General features: G+C 36.9%; 1 protein-coding gene across 9 annotated transcripts in view; it reads right to left on the reverse strand.

Annotated features, from left to right (window-relative positions):
- Nucleotides 1–24,868, reverse strand: part of ntng1a (netrin g1a) — a 177,460-nt gene that overhangs the window by 20,899 nt on the left and 131,693 nt on the right. For all 9 annotated transcript variants that reach the window (XM_088401812.1, XM_088401810.1, XM_088401815.1 and 6 more), the window contains 2 exons: nt 17,317–17,489; nt 3,490–3,516 (listed from right to left, as the gene is read on the reverse strand). In XM_088401812.1, coding sequence (XP_088257938.1) covers nt 3,490–3,516; nt 17,317–17,489 — 200 coding nt within the window. The remainder of the gene's footprint in view (nt 1–3,489; nt 3,517–17,316; nt 17,490–24,868) is intronic.

The following is a 24,868-nucleotide window of genomic DNA, read 5'->3' on the forward strand; positions in this document are numbered from 1 at the left end:
AATAATATAGCGGTCATAATAAACTGAATTTTAAAAAAATAATGCAAGACACCCCCCTCTTCATTCCACACAACGGTTTTGTCTGATTTACATTCTCAAGGACAGCTGAACTTCTCTCATCCTCTTGAGTCATTTTACTATTCAAACTTGTGTTGTTTGCACAGCCTCATCCTCTTCCACGCATATAGTCAGAGTAGTTTTGTGCCACTACTGTGAAAGGCTGCACTGTGAGTGTCGAGCATGCACACTCACTCTTAAGCGTTTTTCAGGGTTTCATGCGTGGGGCAGCTGGCATTTGGAAACATGGGATTGACAGGAAGAGTGTAATGCAGCCTATTTGTTTAGTTTGTGTGAAGAGCATGCATCCAATCACGCCAGAACACCCCCCCCCCCCCCCCCCCCCACACACACACACACACACACACACACACACACACACACACACACACACAGATATTTAGCTTGTCAGGCCATGCATGTCACAGAGAAGGAGCAAAATGACAAGAGAAGGTGATAAAGAAGGCAAGCAGCGGAAAATTGGTTAGTCTCATTTGCCTCGTGTCCATTTCTGACGATCATGCTGACCAATTTTCTCTTAAGCCTGATTAAAAACCACCTGAGGACAATCTGTTTACACACTGTGGCTAGCACAACACCCCATCGGATGATTGCCTAATGCTGGTGCATGATAACAAGACACACCAGAGTCCTTGAATAGAACCTTGCTCAGATTTGCTTTATGTTGTGTTTATTTTTTTTTTTAATTGCAAAAGATAAACTGTATATATATATATATATATATATATATATATATATATATATATATATATATATATATATATATATACATATATATATATATATATATATATATATATATATATATATATACATATATATATATATATATACATATATATATATATATATATATATATATATATATATATATATATATATATAATATATATATATAAATATAATCAGTTCAGTTCTAGATTCAGCCCGATTAAAATTTATTTTCTCTTATATGTAGTAGTTTATAGACTTGTACAATACCATATTTAACAAACCATACAGTGAACGTAAAGAAGAAGGAATTTGTATGAAAGATCTGAAAAGGATACCTCCATGCATGCAATACCACTGATTATATAGCAACATTATATTGTTTCTGTGTTTGGTACATGCAGCATCCACTTCAACCTGTGGGCCTGGAAGGGGGCTCCTCCCACCTGTGGTCCCTTCTGGAGGTTTCTGATTTTCCCCAAATTGGGGTTTTTGAGTTTTTCCTTCCCCTTCTGGGAGCTTTGACAGGGGATGCTGTTGTGTACCTTATACTGAAAAGATGTCACTGTACGACCTCTTTTCATCTGTGAAGCCCTTTGAGACTTCGGTGATTTAGGGCTATATAAATAAAATTTGATTGATTGATTGCACATGTCCAATTTTTCCGGAAATTACAGAATTTTAAGTGCACCTTGTAGTGCCGTTAATATGGTAAAATTCAAACTTGATCAAAGTTCCATTTCTACTGTGGGCATGTTCCAACTCTTTTTGACTTACATCGCAGTCGGTGGTAGTGAATATAATAATGGATTATGTAAATATTATTTTAAAAATAGTTTCTTTTTGCAGGAATTCGACTATTCAATGGTTATGAGTAAATTATTCACTGTCAGTTCAGTAGAAAATAAATGTTTGCTGTACAGCTGTCAACAGTAATGAATGAGCTAATAATTTCAATTGGTTTGCATCTATTATTTTGTTCTTATAACATGAAAAAAGAGAGTACATTCATTAGTTGTGTTGACGGCATGCATTGTATTATTTTTGATATTCCGTGCCATGAATTTATCTTTTGATTGCTGAAATGTTGACATATTGAATCAAATTGCACTGAACCAAAAGTTGTTTGGCAAACACTTCACCGAATGGATAATTGGGGCCAGTTTATGTAACCCTTGCATTTCAACACCCAGTAAATACAAAATGTGAATCTAAAATGTTTAGGTCAACGGTCTGCTGATTCAGGCATTGGTAATATTCTTTCGAATTGCAATAAAAGGCTGGGACAGGCTGTGAATGCACTTTGACTTTGTGTTCAATGCAGTCCTTCTGTCGCTATATCACACAGCCTTCCAGACAGCAGCACCATGAGACCAAACACCTCATTTCTGTCTCCTTTTCTTCTTCGGAGGGCACTTGATGGCGATAATGCCAGTGAAGGTGCCTTACATCTTATATTAAAATAACCTGAAGCAACCTTGTGCTTTTAGAAAGGTACTTGCACTTTAATAAAGTTGGGATGGAATTTCTTTATATTTGTGGTAGAAGGTAAAGAAAAGTATGTTGAGGTTTACAGATTTTGTCTAACAACTTTGCAAATATTTTTAAACATAATTTCAGATATTCTTGAATGTATTTAAATATGTTTGTGGTTATAATTACCTAAAAATATATTTAAATACATGCATTTAGCCTACTGCTAAATACATAGCATTTTATCAATACATCCCAAAGTATACATTGTTGATCTGTAATTTTGATGGTTTTGTCATGTCTGCAATGCATGCGTTTTTTTCCCCATAATGCCTCAGGGTAATTGCATGTGCAAGTTATTGTCCAATTGAAAAGTACATTTGAACACACTTGGAAATTTGCAAGTACATTCGAATGAGTTTGCCAGTAAGAAATGTTTACTTTCTATATTGGGTTCCACGCCTCCATGACAACTGGTTTGCTGTTATATTAAAATGAATGTTTATCAGTCTGATTTCTGATGTTATAAAAGTATTGAATGAAATATAAAGCCCCTATAAAGTATTTCCAACAAAGTGCCAGTTTTTCATTGGACACATTGTACCTAATTTAAATTTCAGAATGAACACAATATCCTAACTCAAACTGTGTTGAGTCAGTGTGTGTTTATTTTAAGCTGGCAGTTTTAACCGGGTTATTGCACTTAATGCTTTTTAAAGGTGTGACAACAACATGCAAGTTTTCTTTAAGAGCAAAGCAGTTGGAACATGACAAAACATTATTAAAGTGACTTTCGCAAACCATTGTATGCCTTTACTTTGTTTTACAACAGACGACCCAGATATATTAAAATTTCTATTAATGTGACATAATCTATTTTCTAGGTTTTCAGAGTAAAATATGCCGAGTTGCCACAACAAATGCAGCATCGCAGTTTAATAAATCAGACATGGATGGCTGACAAAATGGTTTGTAACAGTTAGGGTATACTCGGTTGTAAAAAACGTCACAGGAGGTAAATCAATGAAAAGAGATTGAGAACCACTGACTGAAATTTACTAGCCACATATGGTATGGTAATAATAAAAAACGATTTTTAACCCTAAACTACATCTTATCAGAAATGAACACTTAGCATCAATTTCAGAGACGTGTGGTGAAGGATGGCACGATATGCAGAGCAAAGCATCTGGCACTGTGATGGTTCCTTTGCGGCGGTTTACTTACTAACGGGACCAATGTTATTAGGGATACCTGCAAAAGACAACGAGAAAAAGAACAGCACAAATTGAGAGAGAAAAAAAATGCACACACAACATCTTTAAATTAATTCATTCACTCTTTCTGTTTGAATACATCATGAATCCCGTTGATCAAATACTACGCTACCACTATCTTCGCATAACACCCCAACTGTATAAGCGTCATTGAAAAACTAATTCCAGTGGACACAATAGGGTCAGAAACAATACAAGCCTTTATCTTTTAAAGTTAAAAAGACGTTTGAAGCTGCTTCTGAGCTACCCTGCTTTGTTAAAAATACTCTTTGTCAAAGGAAGGCAAGATAGATTTCTCATACACACCATCACAGACACAACATATCAAATGTCACCGCAGATAGAAAAGTCTGCCTGTGAAGCCAATGAAGACATGTCTCATCCTGCAGCCTGCTTTGTCCGTCCCTTGCCGTGCGAGACAGCGACTGAAAATATAACAGTCTAAGTCCCTCTAACCTCGGGCTGTTGAATGCTTATGATTGTGTTCAATTGAGGGCTCTCATTCTTCTAGTTGAAATAATGTCGACGTTTGAAGTAATTCCTACAACTAGATCTGTGGGGGGGAAAAGTTGACCAAGTCAGGTCAGTCAGTTTAAAAGTAGGTCAGCAAAAAATGTCCACCTTGTAGCTTGTAAAACCATGATTGCGGCATTGTTTTTGACACAGACCCTTCTTGCAGATGTATGCAGTGTTGTCATGGCGGCTCAGGAGAAAGACTGCCTCAAAAAACCTGGGGATTCCAGGTAACAAGTTAGGTTGGGGATTTTGGTAACAAGTTACAAAAAAAAGACCAAAAATGTTCAATTGTTGCCAAGTGAAAAAATGCATACCAAAAATGAAAACACAGATGCAAATCTGCTCTATTGTCTTGATTCACCAGATAGTGGTCAAATGGCTGTTTTGTGTGCTAAAAAAACACTGCCATATTCAGCAGTTAGCCGATTTTCATTCAAGACAATTTTAGCACATGGAACTTCCAAATATGAAGGAAATCACGTTAGCAATGCTAATCATGATTGGTAACATTTTACCCTAAGCATATTTTGTTTATCTGAAAATACAAATGTGTGGATCATACATAACGTCTCGTTATAGTCACTAACTTCAATTTATGTTAATCCTTAGTAGAATATCGAAAAAAAAATGGGCAAGGAGGGCGATTTCTCGATTATTAGATGTAATAATCAATAGAGTAATTAATTTAATCCATAAAACACATCAACGGTCAGCTTGAACCTTTGTGGAATTTATTGTTAATTGTTCTATTCATGGAATGTGTTTATTATTTATTGTTTATTACAACCATTTGGGCGACTTAGAACTTGAGAGCCCCTCCATCTCATTGACCGGACCAAATCCTGCTGCAAGCCTTCCAACAATTCAATTTTCTGATAAAATTGTTTGAGCTGATACCCTCTGTCACATTTTCTTCCCGTGCTCTCAAAAATCAAACAAAAACCATCACCATGGGTACAGTGATCACTCTGTGTCAGCAATGTAAACTGGAAGGGATGAAAATAAATCACAAGGAAAATTAAAATCTTCCAAATTTCCCCGGTGAAGGAAAATGCCGAGGTTTTTCCTCCAGCAAATGTGTCCAGCTGCTCAGGGGACACAGTACGGGCTCATGAGCGTGTGCATGGGATGATTATGACACTGGAACCGCTGTCATTCAATCACTGTCTCTGATCTTTGCCAGCCAGACGTACTGGAAATTAGCAGCTGTATGTGTGTGTTTGGTCTGAGCTGTGAACCGCAGGAAGCCACGCCGACACACGGGGACGGAGCATAATGGATGTCGGACCTCCGGGGGGTGGGCAGATGCGATCGAGGAGACAGGAAGGACAACGGCCAGCTGAATCATAATCACCTTTATTGTGCTTAAGAGTGCGGTTTTGGCAGTGGGAGCTAAAAGCGGCAAAAGAAATGCTGATAAAGAACAGTGAAAATGAAAACGATATGAGATTGCAAACGAGGGTGACCAGATGCTTGGCTTTACTAAGACACATTTAGTTTAGAATCTTTGGGGTGAAAAACTGGGATGTATAAAGTTCCGTGAGTGAAACACTAATTTAGAATGAAATTCAGTCATCCCTGATTAAAGACCAAGGACATTTATCCATCAATGCACCACTAGGTGAGTTTACCCAAATATTTGACACAAAACCATTCAAGAAGAGTCAAGAAAACAAAACATTTGTAAAAAAACAATACAAATGTGAGAAGATGAATGGGGGAAAATAATCATGTAGCAAAAATTAAATACGAGTCGACCACATCGGTATTTATTTCATCATTTTTTATGGCAAAAATGTTATTTAATATGTTTGGTTAAAAGAGTGCTTCTTAATTATTTGTTCAAAGTCCCCTGAGGAAAGAGAAAACATTTTGCCCCCCTTCCACTCGCCACGATGACTATGAAAAAGATCATTCATTAAACATTGCATAAGTATACGTAAAACCGTATCTTTAACATTAACACAGAAAAAAAGCAATATATACTTATCATTATGAATTTAGCAATATCAACTTTCAAGAAATGTAAACAGTTTATTAAGGTTTATACAGATTACAAATTAGTCTGCAAATAAAAAAAATAATCTGCATCAAAGGGCCTGAAACAAAAAAAAAATGTTAATCTGGTTTTGGCAAACTGAACTGTTTGAAGCTCAAGAGAAATATTAAGGAAATAGTAATGCATGCAAAATCCTCTGGAACATTAACACAGGAATAAAAATAAAGATATAAAACTTTTTTTTTCCCAAATCACATTAAAAATGATTATAAATTGATAACTCCCCATAGACTTTGACAACGAGAGCACCACTACACCACCTGGTGCTGAGGATGTGCTATTACATTTTACATGGCAAAAGCAAAGCTTGTTTGAGGAGGACTGAGTGATAAAAACCTAGTTTTGCTTTCCACTATTCCACCATTTTCCTCTAGTTAAAAACTGATTATAATAAAGAGATTGTTGTTTCTAAATATAACCTATGACAAACAGTTATTCACAAAATCAATCCACATGTACACAAAGTAGGATGCACAGCACTGTAAATATAAAACCAAAACAAATGAAAAACAGATACTGACTCTTGTTAGCGAGCATCTAAAATCTCCAAGTTCACACCTTAAGCAGAAAAAAAGTAATCACAGGGTTTATAGAGATAAAATATCTTCGGCCTACACTATACCACTGCTCTTTGCCTTCAGCGAGAAAATATGAGCGTGCCGCAACACTTAAAAAGCTGTTGATTAGAATGCTGTGATAAAGGCACAGTGTACTCAGTGGTGCTCTAATATGCCATAATTCCTCCAATTGTGGCCTCCGTTCTAATAAGAGATAGTGAACCGATTAATTGCGGAGTGGTTTGTGCATTTGAATACACACCTTGATCAAACCTTCAACAAATCACGCAATTCCACTTAGAGTATGAACAACCTGTGGGTTTCAACCATACTTCCAAGATCTAGTGTCGCACCCATTCCATTATTTTTCAATCACTGTCATTTCCTATTCCGTCCAAGTGGCCCAGCCCCATTATGATGGGGGCATGGCGGCAATCTAATTTTATCCTATCACACAGGAAGAGCATTAGCGGCTCATGTTGACGGTGTGCTTCATTGATTTTTATGAGCTGTGTAGGGATCACGGTTGCAAGTCACTGAACATGATCTGCGAAGGGCGTGCGATTCACTGAAAATGATCTATGACCATGTGGGGTCAGTAGCCCATGATCCAGCTCACACGCACGCGCACGCTCATGCACGCACACACACACAGCCGGCAGGCTGAGTCATGAGTGGTAACGTCAAGTGATTTTACAATAAATCTTTCTTCACAGATATCTGTGCTTGGAGAAATTAATGCCTCACAGGCTCTGCACATTTATGCAGTCATCCATCTGAGATCACCACTGTGACCTTAATAATAAATTATATGAAGCCCATGACAAACATGTTCTCTGATGAAGCTTCCCGAAACACAACTTTGCCACACACGTTAAACAATTCCATTCTTCATGTCCATGCATTCCAACTGCACATTTTTTTTACTCATACCTATGCATTGAGGGTTTTATTTTGACCGAATGGAGGAAAAATATGTTTCTTGAAAAGTACCCAATAAATTATTTTCCCTGTTGTTATCCTTTTTTATTCTTCTCAAAAGTCCATCATCATTTAGGGCAGTTGTTAGATAGAGTTCAATGACAGATACAGGCCTTGCTAGCAGGCAAGCTCAAAGCGTCGAATTGTTGAATTGACTTTCTACAACAAAATTACACATTGTTTTGCGAGGTTGTCAGCCTCGCACGTCTGATCTATATGTGTCAGAATTGGTTTCATCTCATTTCCTGAGTGCCTCGCAACAAGTTTGAGGTGGCATCGTTGAAGATTTCGATGATGAAATGAGGTGTGTGCAGGGTGGGGAAGAAAAGGGGGTTAAAAAAAAGAAAAAGGGAAAGGTGAACTGATAAAAAACACGAGAAAAAACACGATACAGTAAAGAGAACAGGATGAACAGCAACAGTGTGAAACAATGAAAAAAAAGTTCATGCTTTACCAATTTAAGAGACAAAATGCAGCCATTTAATTCAATATAGTTTAACTATACGCTTCTTAATGAATAACAATAAGTTTACTTGTTTTGCAAACGGTGATGATGTGTTATTATTATATGACTGCCTTAGTTCTACAAACACAAGGAAGTAGCGATTCAAATAATATTAGAGACGACTCGTAAGCTGAATCCCCTCAAATGCGAATTCATTTCATGTTGTTATTGCTGAAAAGTGATACTGGAGGACTTTTGCATAATGGTTGTTTGTGCTCACTGGCAATTAGATTTATTTTACGGCGGCATTAGAAGATCCGGTGGAATTTGCTTCTACAGCTGAAATATTTACAGAAACGTACTCACATTCTGCAGGAGAGATTAATCATAATATTCAGATATATGTGTGCGTGTGTATGCGTGAGTTTGTGTTAATGAGGTTTACAAAGTACAGTATGTGCATGCATGCGGCTATGATCAGTGGCTCTCTGTCTGACTTAAAGGACTTAAATAAAGCTGCAGCATCTGGTAGACCATAATTAATGTAGTGAATAATGTTGGCTGTTGTTTTCAATGTTATAGCCTCAATAAGAGGAGCCTATCCCCATGAGGCAGGTTTTTTTTTCCCTTGGAAAAATAATTAGGTATGATCAGATTTTATTGTTATTTTTATGATACGCACGGTCAAGATTTTTGACAAACCAGAGACAAGGAATTCTAAGAGCTTGTGGACTACAAGCGGCTGTGCTCATTTCTGGCAACCGTCACATAAAAAGATATTGAGTGACTTGTCCTGGTTTGGAAATAGTTGCTGCAAAATCATCAAGAAAGATGAACGCTACATTTGTCTATTATTGTCTATTAATCTTAGCCTCTTTTGAGATATGACCAAGTGACAATTTGATAATATTTATTGATTGTCATTATTTTTGGTGTAAAGTCACGAGGTGTCAGAAATTACAATATTTTTCGGACTATAAACCGTGATTTTTTCCTCATGATTTGAGCCCTAATCTTACAGTCCAGTGCGGCTTATCTGTTTTTTTTTTTTTTTTGCTAGCCGCTAGCAAGCAAATGTGTGTATCTGTATCTGTTCGAGGTTTCAATTCATGGAACAACTATAAGATAGAACTGAAAAGATGTTAATCAAGGGCTGTGCTCAAAGAGTTTTAAAAATATATTATTAAAAAAATGTAGATGCCTAAATTGAACAAGTGAATATATTAAATTTTGGGTTAATTTTTGAGGTGTAAATTTTATATACAGTACGCAGTATATATGATTTTATTTATGCATTTATAATTGCATATATTAATTATGTGCAATGTGTTTATATGTTCAATAAAATAATCTATCAAACGAAGGGAGACAAAAAAAATGCGATTGTAGTATTTCGATTTTGAACTGCTATCTAACTAACAGTATTCTGTTGGTGTTGAAAATATCCATTCATTTTCTATAAATATGTTGGGACTAAACATACAGGCATGTTCAATCTGTTAAAGAGAGGATGTTGCTGTTGGCAGACAAGTACAAAAAAAATAAATAACCCTAAAAAAAAAATATATATATATATATTTATATATATATATATATATATATATATATATATATATATATATATATATATATATATATATATATATATATATATATATATATATATATATATATATATATAAACTTTCATGTACCATCTTTTTGCATAAATATCTCATGTTATTACCTGTTATTACCTTATAATCCAGTGTGGCTTATCCGTGGCAACAATCTTTTTTTTGCTCATTTTTGCTGCTGTGGCTTATATACTGGTGCGGTTTATAGCCCGGAAAATACGGTACATTAAATGCATCTCAACCATTTAAATCATTCACCACTGTCTATGGATAGTATTCACATGATGTCACATACCCGACGCGGTGGCGTAAAATGGTAAACGAAAATGGTAAACTCCTACGCCAATCATGGTTGCAACAATACAGCCAACGACAAAAAAAACTTCTTCAAAATACCAGTTGTCAGACATTAATGCAAAAGCACGAAGGAACTCAGTGAGCGGAGAACAAACACATGGATTGCGGGGATAAAACAAAAAGATTTTCAACCGACAAAATACACGAAAGTGTGTTCTTAGCATTTTGTTGAAGGTGAATATTATTGTAAGTTTGCTAATATACGTTACCGTTCTGTGATCAGAATATATTATGCTGATTTCTATCTTACACGTCTGTTAAATGCTAGATTCCATGGCGAAATGCGCATAATATCACTCACAGATGTAAACATCTTTTGTATTTTCGCTAAACTTTTAAACCATTAAAAATACATAGAGATGATACTTAGGAATGGCCATGTAATATATTGGCATTTGTCTATTTGTGTTTTACGAACTATACATCTGGTTTAAAAGACAGCTGTTTTTGCCTACAAATACAGTACATGTATGTTTCATTGTTTCTTGTATATTCGTTATAATGATTTATAGGGTCATGTATGTATATAATAATAATAATAATAATAATAATAATAATAATAATAATAAAGATAATGAATTTGCAAGTTTGCACATCTACGACACATTCTCATGCATGTTTCACCATACAAATGCAATATCTTATTACTACTGCCATTACATCTACATTTTTACTTTTAAGTGTGCAGGGAGGGTTATCATGGTGTCCTGTTAGGCTTACCTTAGCAATGATGAGAATTCAATCATTGGCTGAGAGATGCTGGAGATCTTTCACCCATCCACAATGAAATAGTTGTAGGACTCTAGTGTTTTGTAAACGTTTTTGTCTTTTAATGAGTATGCACTTACAGTGTTCGCTAAATAATTGACGATGTCGGGAGACGTGATTTTCATGTTTTCATAGTCAGTTGAAAAGTTTCGTTTGGATCGATTCCGTTTATCAAACAAAGTTTTGACTTGTATCGTTCCAGGGACTGTTGATCTAAACTTACGGCATACATTACTTTTACAAAAGTAACGTTAGAGGTATATAAGTCTGACATTTTCTGACAATATAAACAAGTAGAAGCTTGCCCCTCAATATGGCATCTAGTCACGAGATTGTGACATCACTGAATACTATCTATACATGAAAAGGTTAATTTTACATCTTTCCAAGAATCTGGGTGCTAAATTTAACATTCAGTAAGAAACTGTCTTCTACGACTCATCTCCGACTGCACCGGCAGTTGAACAGTCAAATGAACTGCCATGCTTGATTGTCAACTTGATACTTCTTCTTCATTGTCCACAGAGGAGGAAATTCCACAAGAATGTGTGAGGTTAAGGGACAGAGGATTGCTTGTGTGTGTGTGTGTGTGTCACATTTTAACTGCCCTCCTGGGAGAAGCTAACGGTGACAGTTTGATGGCTGATGACACCCCTCCTTCTTTCTTGTCTTTTTTTTCTCAATAAAATCCTGTTCTTTATGCTCCCTCTATGGTCTATTATAAGAGTATATACTATAATATACTCCTGTAAATCTTCACCTCTTTTGGGGGATTTTTTAGCTCTCCTCTAGATGGACATTTAAATGAATACATTTTCGACTTATTATTTTTTTCAGCATCCAAAGAACTGCTTGAAGATCACGGGGCTAATGACACTTTGAATTGCCTTGATTTTGTCTTAAAGGGTAATTGCAAGTTCATTTCATTTGGAGGGTAAAGCTTAATTGAAATGGAAATTTATTCGGATCAAAAGTCTGGGTACCCCAGGTAAAAAAATATGTTCATGTGCATAAAAAAAGCTAAGGAATTAGGAAAAACTCTCAAAACATCAAGGCATCAAAACATGTATGAGGCTATCTTAAAATGTGTTAAAAAAAAAAGAGCTAGAGTTAGTTCTATTATTTATACTTTCACATAACCAAAAACAATATAATTGCCTATTCAAAAGTTTGGGCACCCTGCAGAGTTTATAGTATGCACTAGGCCCTTTGGAAAGTCGAGACCTAAAAGTGTCAGGAATTGTTTGCAAAATTAAACTAAAAAGACCATGTAACATCAAGCTCAAATATTTAAGGAGCAAAACTCATCTGACTATACCCTAACAAATAGCACAATGGGTTCTTCTAAGCAGCTGTCTCGAAGACTGAAACCCAAAACAACCGATGCTCACAAAGCAGGAGAAGATGGCAAAAAATAGTATTACCAGATGCCAACATCCTCTATTTGAAATAAAATTAAGAAATGGCAGTAATCAGGGAACAGTGGAAATTAAAACAAAACAAAACTGGAAAACCCATACAAATATCAAACAAAAAAAGCAATGAAATGGATGTGGATCTAAATGTAGCCTACTTTTAATTATATACTCACCGGTCATAACCAACCGTCTCGGGTGTTTAATGTCTTTCACGATAAGTGACTTGGGATACGCACACCTTTGACCTTAATGAGGATAAGCTGTATAGAAAATGGATGGATGAATCTTATTGCGCAAGCCATGGTCCGCAGAGATTCTATAGCATCAGAGGGATCTCATTATTCAAAGTTTTAAGACACGAAAAATCTAAGCTACAAAAAGAATTGCCAAGGCATCCAACAAAAGGTGATTAAGAAAAGTTCCAAGTCTTAAAGACATTTATTTACGTCATAGGAACACCAGTCCTCGAGGGCCGGTATCCTGCATTTTTCTGGTTTTGTCTCCACAACACAACTGATTCAAATGAGTAGCTCATGAGCAATCTCTGCAGGACCTGGTAAATATTCCTAATCATTTGAATTGGGTGTGTTTGAGAGAGAGGATAAAAAATATCCAGGATACCGGCCCTCGCGGACTGGTGTTCAACACTTGTGACTTAAATCCAAGAAAAGATCCTCAGGTGTTTGCTTTGTTCAATAGGTAGGGGGAGGTGAAAGTTGTGCCAGGATAACTCAAGGCTGCTTCAAAAAAGAGAATGAGCCTGCTTACAATGCCCTGAGCATCTGATAATTCTTGGCTGAAAAGAACATCACCATGCTGGAGGACAGTTAGATTTTTTTTTTCCTCTTTTGCAAAATCAAATAGGTCAGCAAGGGGACATATTTTGAAGACACGCCGATATAAATATATATGGGACAATAGAGCTGAGGAAGGTCGGTCCCTGAAGAATCCTTCAAGAATTACATGCAGACAAGGCTAGGGAATTATTTGGACTCCAAGGGAATTACTTTTGAAGGGAGAACTTCTGGTTTGCAGTTTGATTTGAGATATACCATTTGAGACACCAGTCCTCCTGGATTATACCATAGAACAGGACAGAAATAAAAAGTTAGAAGGCTGTAGACTTTTTATAATCACCACATGCAGATTTTGCCTAAAAAGGATAAAGATATGTAGAATCATATCCTGGGAATACAAAATGTGCATCTGTGCAGTGGTTATGAATGCGTGTTTGTGTGGCTATGCGAATCAAAAAGTGTGTGACTTTTTTAATAATGTGCTGTCAATCTGAGCTCTAGGAAGGGCTATTTCACTCACCCTTCCCAAGTCTCATAACAGGGTTCCCTTGGGAGGGAGAATAAGTCATTAGTCGGTGGCCAAGAGCCTTCCAGCAGCGGTGATGAATGCAGAAATCACAGCAGATGCAATAAGGTGAAGGAGCGGGATAAAAACTGAGCTTCAAATGGGAAACCAGCACGCTCAAGCATATCAATGAAAGCTCATAGTTTATTCTGATATATGAACGGCAAATGGCAATGCCTCCGTGTGATACTGTATTACATCCCTCAATTGATTAATGAATTACGTGGTAGTTAGTCTGTTGGTCGTTGTGGCTGATAAGAAGAATGAGACAACAGTATTCACAACAAGCTAGGGGTTATGAGCTTTTGAGTTCAATCTTAAGATGAAACTATGCACGGTATCCAGAGGGGGGCGGTATATCGAGATCGATGGAGTGTCCATGGGTTTGACACTGACAGACGTCTGATTTGCAGCCAAAAAATGAACGACGGGCCGGCAAAAAATCATCGAATGTCCACCTCGGGTGGTTCCATCCATCTATGGCCTTCCGCTTATCCGGGGTCGGGTCGCGAGGGCGGCAGCCGCAGCAGGAAAGCCCAGACTTGCCTCTCCCCGCCCACTTTGTTCAACTCCTATGGGGGATCCCCAGACGTTCCCAGGCCAGCCCAGAGACATAGTCCCTCCAACGTGACCTAAGTTGTCCCTGGGGCCTCCTTCCAGTGGGACATGCCTGGACCATCTCACCAGGGAGAGTGGTTTTGAAGTGAGTAAAACGACAGACCAACACACTGAGTTTGGTTTGGCTTGAAAAGTAAAATCCTTACAAAAGGACTAACTAAGCATTGGCTAAGAATTGGTTTTCATCCATCATTGTATACCTCACTCACCGGCAGAGGTGGGGAGTTCATCACAGACCGATGGATTTTCTGTCAGTCCGTCATGACTGAAGACTGTTTTTGATGACGAATGACGGACTGGCAAAAATGTTTAGAATTCTCTCCGCTGGTCGTGACAAAGTGATGACGGAAGCGTGGGCAATACTCTACAACGGAATTTACGATTAGAGTTGGGTCCATCTTGAAAAATGAGAAAAAAAGGAGAAATTGGAAAACAAAAGACTAAACATTGACAAAGTGATTTTCAAGAACTCCATCACTGACTGAAGACAGTTTTTTTTCTGATGAAAGACAAACCAAGACATCGATAAAATGCCCTCCTCTGGTGGTGACCAAGTGATGACAGAACCGTGGTTAAAACAACGGAATGAACGCAAAGAATGATTCATGACAGACCAGCAAAAATGTGTAACATGCCAACCTCTGATGATAATCTTTACAGGTGAACTTCATTTGACCTCTAAACTTTTCAATGCCCAGCTGTTCAATGATTCACAACTTTTTGCACAGTTTTCTGGTATCTAACAAAGATCAGAGAGAATCGGTTGTTAAACAGTCCTCTTCATCATGCTCTTCACACATTGACATCATGAGACTAAGTGGACACCAAACAATTGATCAAAGTGCCTCGCCATAACGAGCCTTCAAACAGGACGTTCTCAGAGGAAAGTGCCATCTGAGTCTAATGAAATGTCAATAGAGATACTGAGACTGGAACAGTCAGAGAAAGGTATAGAAGAGGACTCATGGAAGTTTAATATGGATCAAACGCCTGTTAGGAATATTTGCATTATAATCTCTCTGTTTGGGAAAAGCATGTTGTCCCAAAAATTCTCAGTTTAGATTATTGTATACAATTTCACTCAAAACCCTTTTTTAAAGTAGATACAGACTAACATGTCCTCCTGAAACCAAGCCGATTCATTTTGCGTTCACTGTAGTGAACATTTGTTTTTGGTTTATGTCTTGAAGCTAGCCTACTAAATCCTACCTTCCTCAGTAGAGACCATCTTGTCCTTTCTAATGTTGTCTCATGCTTGGGTGGAATGCAATTAACATTGCTGTCTTACTGGGACAAATTGGACACTACAGTGGGAACGAATGAGAAGACTGGGTCTCGGGAGGATGTAGAAGCTTTCAGAGGACCCAATGGCCCTTTGATGTCTAGCGTGGAAGAACACACACAGAACCCTGACCTTAAGCTATCTTTAACATCACAAACACTCTTTTGGAAAAATTGACATAAAAAAAACACCATAGGCACTCCAAAACATGTTTACTATCAAAGCAGAAGTTGGAGAGATACAGGAAGCAACACATTTTCAGTTCATGCCACATATCATCGAAATATTTGGCCACACAGTGTATGAATATTGTTTTAGGGCTAGTTTTATATTAATCTTTAATGTACGCGTTAAGTGGCCCACATTTTGAGGTGAAAGGTGGTGGAAGGTTCCAACTATTTTATTTCATGCATATGAGCAACATAAAAAATCTTGGTCATGTAAAGTCATGTCATTGATAATTTTTCACAAAAAAGTTGTTATTTCTGCACATGATTTGAGTCCACCAGCATAAGACATCAGATGTGAAAGCGGAGACCTACTTTCTTTTACTGAAGTGTAGGAGTAAATATTTGGGCCTAAAAATATAGTGAATGGTGGAGATCTTATTCATCAAATGCAATATATTATTCAATGCTTGATGATCAGCATGTGTGTAAGCACGCGCATGACATTTCCTTTCGAAGCTAGACCTTCAGCATAATGCACAGATAGCTACTTTATTTTTAGGTTAGAATCACATTTATTTATTCTATTTGAAGTTACATTTTTTGATTATACAGTAATGACTGGGTTAACTTTATTAAAGTCATTCACAGCTATATAAGTGAAAAAATCATTTTAACCAGACTGGCAGTTCGTGGGTCAAAATATAGAGGAAAAAAATAGAATTCATGAACAATTCTGGAAATACTGTAGATGGCCTTTCATTGATTGGATTGAGTGCCTACCCAACTAAAAATTCAGTCAACATTCAGTCAACAACTTTTCATGGCTCAAGGTTGGCAAAATGTGGCTCTAAAGCCGGATGCGTCTCTTTAGCTCCGCTCTAGTGACTCCATGGAGCAAATATACGTTTTGTTTTAATATGATTTACATGACATAAACAGTCTTAATGTTTTCCATTGCGGTAAAAAGGTGTAGAATACGTATTTATGATGATTATTTCTGTCATTGGAGTTACGCCATAGCCTACGAGGGACGTCTTTCAACGTGGTGCCTCGGTTGTTGCAAAAGAAAAACAAAAATTCAAACCAAAACAAGGAAAAACATGCATTTGATGGGAAAAAATACAGCAGTCATATAGATAAGCCAATATGACAAAAATAGATATTTACATCACCTGTTGCCTTCATAACAAGGCTTATAGAAGGCATTCAATTAATTTTTGCAGCTCCAGACAGATTTTTTTTTGGTCAAATGTGGCACTTCAAACATTTTGGGTTGCAGCCCATCATAGGCCGTAGTCTTGCTATTTAGGCACATGCCTATCAAAATAACAAATTTAAAAAAGCGTTAATGATGTCGCCTTTTGTCATTGAAATCCCTGTTAATTGCCTCACGTTGCCTTGAAACATTCAAGACAAGTCACAGTCTCACTTTTTCAAATTGTTCTCGTCAGAAGTCAGAGATGATGATACGGGATGCCGCTAATTGGGTTTCAACACTTGCCAGCTGTCTGTACTGAAGTTTTCACTTTCATTACTTCTTTTTTGGAAGTCTTTTGTCTGCCAAACACCTGCCACCTGACTTGTCACTTTTCCTAATCAACTCTGCGTGCGCGCGTGTGTGTACTCACATATATTTGCAGTGCCTTTCGGGATGGGCAAGTAGGAGCCGGCACTCCACGCTCTGCCTTGGTAGTTCCTCTTACAGCGGCCACAATCAGGCCCAGTTGTGTTGTGTTCACACTCGCAGCTAAGCTTCTCTTTGTCAAACACGCAGCTGTTGGCGTGAAGGTTGCACTTGCACCTGTCAAAGAGGAGGGGTGGAGTTGAAAATGACAAACACGTCAACACGGGTAAAATTTCCACTTTGGAATTTTATAGAGTTGGAGGCCTGTTTGTCCTTGGCCGAAGGCAACGTAAAGCAGATAAAACTACTCTCAGACTTCAAGAGGGATTCAAAGGAGACAGGTGAGTCTAAAAAAGACAAACCTGGCTTCTTTATATCCCTTTTCCGTCTGTTCTAGCTAAGGTTTAATTGTCCCACTGGAGGATGCATAGCGGTTGCAAGGTCACAGTTGATAGTTGAGGGATTTGGAGCGAGAGAAGGACAAAAGGCTGTGGAACACAAGCCCGGTGAAACAGTGGAACAGACATGGGGAGAATAAAAGCAAGGTGCTCGTAATTCTGAAAGGTAATGAATAGCTCAAAGTTAGCCAGCGGGCAGCATGGAGCCACATCCACGCTCTCCGTGAGGGATTAATATGAGATGAGCTCTCAGAAGCATATTTTCAGGATGGAGGGAGCGACTCCCTTAAGGTGCACTAAATCCTCGCTCACGCTACATTCATTTAACAATGGACTCGACAAATTCATTTTTGGCCGTCCCTGGAAGAGCATTGAGGGGAGATCATTACTTTCTTTAATTAATGATCCCCGTCGTTCACCCCGTGATGTAGCACAGAAAATATTAAAACTGTTAAAGGCGAAGCATATATTGATAAATCTGTAATTTTCTGGAAATGTCCAAAGACGTAGGAAGCAATACTTCATTTTGAAGTCTTTTTCTTTGTAATTTTGTGTGGAAGTGTGGAAGGTGTGGAACTGGCAAAGTGGAGTAAACAGTTTGACTGGTTCTTCTAATGTACTGCAAAATGGTTTGATCATATTGATAAAACCTAGAAAAACATTACATTTCCCCCATGATGCCATGGGGTATGAACTAGCGCATGAGCAACTGTGCGCTATAGCTACTTCACAATTGGACAGGATGAAGCCTACCAACATTATAGAAAGTGTTAGAATAACATTCAATGTTTTATGACTTCATAAAATTGTTAGCATCGAACATCAAAGGTAATATGGATATCTGTCAATTATTTTTGGTAGTTCTACACTTCCGAACAAAGTTATTTCTATACTACATCTCACCATTACGTTTGAATGTACTGCATAGTCATTTGAACAGTAGCAATAAATGCAGCGTTACTGTAGGTTAAATGCTAACAACATTATTTTTTCGCCATATAATATTGATTTGCGTGACCACTTGACAGGACAGGACAAAGATTGTTTATGGAAAATGTTGCGCGCACTGAATGTTGTTTTATGTTCATGAAATCGTTAGCATCAGAAATTAATTAAAACTAAACTAAATTAAAAGCTGAAGATACCTACCAATTTTAATTCCAAGTTTCCAAACAATACACTGTGGCATTATGGGGGGAAAAAAATGTTTTTAGCATTTCGCAACACATTTGAACATACTACTGCAAAGCCATTTGAATATGGTAACTGATAGGCTAGCATAGACTAGCATAGGCTAAATACTAAAAACAGAACTTTTTTTTTTTACTCACAAAAGCTAATCAAAATCAAGTGAAAATTGTGAAAATGAAGAAATTAAACATTGTTTATAGAAATTGCTGCAAATATTGAACGTTTTAAACATTACTAAATTATTAGTGTATAAAGTGACTGAAGTGCACTGGCCTCCTTTTACCCCCAGTGCTGTATATTTATATACATATATTTTATTTGCAAAGACATTCCAATTCAGTTTTAAGGTGCCTCAAAGGTGCTGTCAATATTGTGTACTCACCAAAAGTATTTGATAATCTTGACATCAGAATGTTAAAAATGTTACCGGGCAAAGTTTAGCTCCATTATCCACAGGTTAGGTTCAAAATGAGATATTAGCGCGGAATGTAAAAACGCAAAAGCTCAACAGAAGGAAGGCTCAGTTTCAAAGATAACCTATCGTTGCTAAGTTAACGATGACTCACCATCCAAAGTCAATGTTGGCTGCAACTTCACATGACTTCTACTCAGCATGACTCACTGTAGATTAATACCGTGCCTGTTTTTGTTTATTTTTGGAGGAGAATCCTCAGGCGGACTGGATGGCAACATTCAAACTCTTGTTCCAAAGTGCCCTTTCATTCAGCTTTTGAGGTGAATGGCATCTCTGTATATGTTCCTTCGGCTGCCAGATGGAGATGTTCATGAAGGTGATGACACAGATAGCCCCGCAGTGGTCATAGACGTCAGTGTGAAAACCACCAGTGACAGCAAGCTCACCCTTATTTACCAAAGCTTAGCCTCAAGCCAGAATAGAAATGACAGTTGGAGGAAAAGCTACATCTTAAACCACTCACTTCTTGATATTCAGTCTCCTACGTACTTAGCCTGAATTAGCAGGCTGTCTTTTAAGTAGGATTAGCTAGTTTCAGGTCAATAAAAAAAAAGTGGTATAACCAGTAGAGTATGTCATTTAATATTTCAGCCAAAGTTGAGAAAAATATTGCATATTTCACCATCACAGGTATTTCAATCAGAGCAAGAAGATGATAGCGCCATCGGCATAATGATACAGCCTGCGAGTTTGGCTCACAGGGTGTCAAAGACAGCGCTAAATGTACAGCTATCTAGTGATGTGCAGTCACTCAAACAGATTATGATTACTCATGCATTTCATCTTTTTTTTCATAATGTATGATGACTTACTACATGTAAAATAGTATTTAAAATAAATATTTCCATGATTAAAATACATTGCACCTATGTTTTTTTTCTATTATCTATTATTAAAATCGGATAGAGGTTATTCATGAATTAAATTACATTTTGCATAGTCATTTGTAAAAAAATGTAGGAGGAGCTGCATGCGTCTCTGATTGATATGATTGATATATATATATATATATATATATATATATATATATATATATATATATATATATATATATATATATATATATATATATATATATATACACAGTATATTTGTCAACAAACTATTGAATGTGTGACAACATGTGCACAAACTGTATGAACGTACAAATCACTTGCTATTTAATCATCAATTTCTGAATGTTTTCATCAATACAGAATCCATTACATCTGTGTGAGAATGGAGTCAAATCAATGACTTCCATTAATAAAAACCTTGGAAAAAATTCATATGTTCATTATCAAACTGATAGAATTTGAACTGACCACACAACATATCGATAGCCTAATAGCAAAACTGTTACAATCAATTTCATTTTCTGTCACAAAATCAATAGACAATACCAACGTGCTTGGTAAAAATTGTGTTTTTTATATTTGCAGTCCTGCAGGTCATGTTAATCGACAGAGGTTGTCCTGGAGCAACTCTACTCTTCTAGTCTGTGGATTTTTTTTATTTTCCAATTTAGGTAAGTATGCTTAGTGCTGTCAGATTAACAAATTGTGATCTATTTTTACAGTCATAGTGAAAACATTATTTTTAAAGTACATGAATCTAATTTTGAATTTCTAACTTTATGCTTTTTGTATGCTAATTGAATTGGGCTATGCATCTGGCTTCTTGTGCTTGTATTGTTGGGGATAGGAAAACAAAGGGCAATCATAGCATAACCCGATTTTGAATGGGAGGGCAAGTTCAGGAACAGAAGGAAGACATGAAAATGAAAGCGCACTTAAGGGTTGTCAGTCCAATGAATGGTATATTTAACTTAAAAACTCTCCCTGGCGGAACATTTCGGTAACCTTGTTGTACGCATTCTTTCTAAGAAGACGGTTGCTTACCTCAGGAACATCTCAAGTTAAGCTTACCACGTAAATGCAAAGCACCCAGTTGTGAATGCAGCCACAGTTAATGATAGCAACAAAGATGCTAAAGTAGCGAGCCATAGCAAAACATTTTGCTATACTAAACCTGAGAACACCCAACCTATTAGTGAGTCAGAGATGGACAGGATTAATGCCTAATTTCTAAGAATTTGACAATTGACGAGAAAACAGCACCATTCAACCTGATGGTCGAAACTAAAGGTTGCAACCAGCACTTAGGGCTACTCTCAAATCACATGTTAACAACAGCATCTCAAGTCACATTTTGTTGTATATAAATCCTCTGATCTGAGACAATAACACAATGTAACTGGAATAAACAAAACTCTGGGTTAGGATTAATTGTAATAAATAGATCCATTAATTACAGGTCTGAATTAATCTCACTTTTTTTTTTTTTAATCGCTGGACAACAATAACATATTGAGTAAATGATATGACAGCTAACCTATCATTGAATATAATTTTTTAGCTTTTTTTAAGGTAAAGGAATGTGAAAGAATGATATAGTTGAAGTTTATTTCTGACTAAGATGGCCCATCATACACTCTGTGTCCCATGTGTGTAATTACAGGACTCTAGTCTACCTCAGGGTCAAAAATGCTGACTGCCAATGGTACAAAAGCAGTACCATTGAGGGTACCATTTTAGTGACAAATAAGTTACCCCAAAAAGTATAAGGATGTACTTTTCTTCCTCAAATGAAAAGACAACAACATGCAAGGTAGGCTGAGGTAGAATGACCTTGAGGTGTGTGCACACGTGATTTGCCAACAGCGGAAGAGATAACTGCACGCCACCAAAGGAAATATACAGAACACTATTTTTGTCTCAGCTGATCTCCCCAAACACACACACACACACACACACACACACACACACACACACACACACACACACAGCTTTTACGATACACAACATTTTTCCCTCTGTGACGCATAGCTTGAAGCTGCTTCCTGTGTCCTGCTCCACATGTTACCTGGTAATTGCCTTCTTCACCACTTACTACCAGCCTGCAGTGTATTGTGGGAAATGGCATTTCCCCTTAGGGGTGAATCCAAGTCCTCAAACCTGCCGTAATGATATTCTTCATCCCGAAACCTTTTTCAAGTATTCAATTGGAAAAAAAAAAAAGGTATGTGTGTTGGTGCGGTGGTGGGGGAGGACATGCAGAATTCCCCATGGTTCTTTATCTTAAGTCTCCACTTCTATTTACTGCCATGAGGAAACACATAAGTAAACATGAAACATCTGACAGGTGCTGTGATAATATACACAGGTAGTAAACATGAAATAATACAGACTGTTTACACAAGCTTTTAGACAGCACCTTCGGGGCATTTTTCATTAGGAGAATAAACATTTCACACTGGAGAGGTTTCTTGCAAAGTAATGACATAAATATGAAAATGTATTGTAGTGCAAAGATATGGAAAAGCAGGTTTTGCCACTTCATATTGTATAATATGATAAACCCACCAGTAACGTAAGGTACCTTGGTCAGGCTAGCATAAATCCTACATCTGTCTAATTATCCACTGCAGCTCAAATGCTGTCAATGTCAATTTAGTGTAACATCTACTAAAATATGCATCAACATGTAGTTGTGTAATTTTTACAACCCTGCTAAATAAGAAACCAACAGCGGTCAAAATGATACCTCATGTAGGGTTAACACTTCTTATTAGGATGCAGTGCAGTTCTCCATCAAACCACAACTAGAAATGTTGAATTTTTGATACCTGTATTTATTTTTTTATGATACAGGTGCAGAGTCAGTCTTTTACCACTGATGGCTGTTGAATTCACGACAAATTCTCAAAGAAGCTTACAGAGCTGGATGTTTGGCTGATGTCAGTAACAAATACAGTACATTGAAAAGAGATGACGGGGTCGCATATTGGTCACTTGAATATTTACATGAGTACCGAAGCCAGATAAAGATTTTTGTTGAAGATTTTAACTTTTCTTGAGCTACCTAAAAGTAGCTCAAAAGATACATTTACTGTAAAATCCTGTAAAAATCTGTGTATTACCATATTTTTCAGACTATAGGACCACACCACATTGTAATGCTAATGCTACGCTCACATCAACTGCGGGCATATCTGTGAACAAATTTGTTCTTGGAGATTTCCATATACAGTATGGGATACCACTGTAAGGAAACTGGATTATAAGGCGCACCATATTATAAAACACAGTGTCAATGAACATTTTTTTATTTTGTTTTTTCCCAATTTCTAAGGCACACCAGGTTGCTGATTAGTTACATTACTCCACATTTAAGTAAATAAAGCAGTCCAACCAATATCGATTTTTTTGGACTATAAGGCAGACCAGATTATAAAATGTAGTGTCATCCAGTTATAAGACACAATGGGCAAAACAATTGTATTACACTGTATTTTTGCTAATAAGTACTCAATGGTAGACAAATGTAAATTACTGGATTTTAAAACCATAAGATGAAGAAATGTGATCTACAGATAAACTGAAAAACCAACATCCATATATGTGGCACACCGGATAATAAGGCTCACCATCGTTTGTTGACGATAACAAATTTCAAGCAGTCCTGATAGTCCGATATATTCAATATATGTTCCCCTCTAAAATCAACCTTTGGGAAACCAAAGAAATTCACCCTAATAATTAAAAAAAAAAATACAAGTATAATCAATACAATTCTAATGATTATCTTGGTAAAATTGCGATTAAAAGACCCTGGAAAAATATGTGCAAAATGCAGTATTTCGTGTCAGTTCAATTGCCGTACTTCCTGGTTGAGCCAGTACATGCGGGACGCCATCACACTGAGGGGTTGTCTCATTTACAGACACTGAAGATGGTTTTGAGCAAAATAAAAGCCAGCAGCAATCGAAAACATAACCATAGGTTTTTTTTCAGTACTATCCCATAAATTTACCTTAGGCATCCAAGATTAAGGTAAATGTGCCGCTTACCTGCAGGGATCAACCTGCACTGTTCATCAATCAAATCTGCAGCCTCTGCAAATGTATCGAGTTTGACGTGCAACCCAAACAGGAGTCAGTCAGGAAGTGTTTAATGCCTGTCACATGTCAAACAAGCTCAATATAATCAATGTGTTGGTCTTACTGATACAGCTCTGTGTTCACGTCTATATTGGCTGTGCATTAAGTGGCAAGAGAATCCACTGCAAAGTAAGAAAGCTCCGATGAGGGAAGGATGTACAGAAATTACATTCTGCTTGTTATCACTCAGTGAATTTGTTGTTTACGTTGGCATTAAACTACATTCTTCCACATTATACTGTATATAAAAATATTAAGAAATATTCATCTCTGTCTGAGATTCAGGATTTGTGTGTGATTCAATATAATACTGTATAAAAGGTTGCCAAAAAGTGAAAATTCTCAGAAATTTCTGAAAAAGGTGTGAAAAAGGTCAACAGTTAAGATGGTCTTTTTTGGAAATATTAGAAACTTAAAATATTTTGTGGAAATTAACTGGAAATGGAGTACTGGAAATGGAGTACTGTCAATTTAACCATATTCATACTTCAATAGACCTTATATAATGTCA

The sequence above is a fragment of the Hippichthys cyanospilos genome, chromosome 19 (genome assembly GCF_059441005.1).
Source record: "Hippichthys cyanospilos isolate Australia breed blue-spotted pipefish chromosome 19, RoL_Hcya_1.0, whole genome shotgun sequence".
Lineage (NCBI taxonomy): Eukaryota > Metazoa > Chordata > Actinopteri > Syngnathiformes > Syngnathidae > Hippichthys > Hippichthys cyanospilos.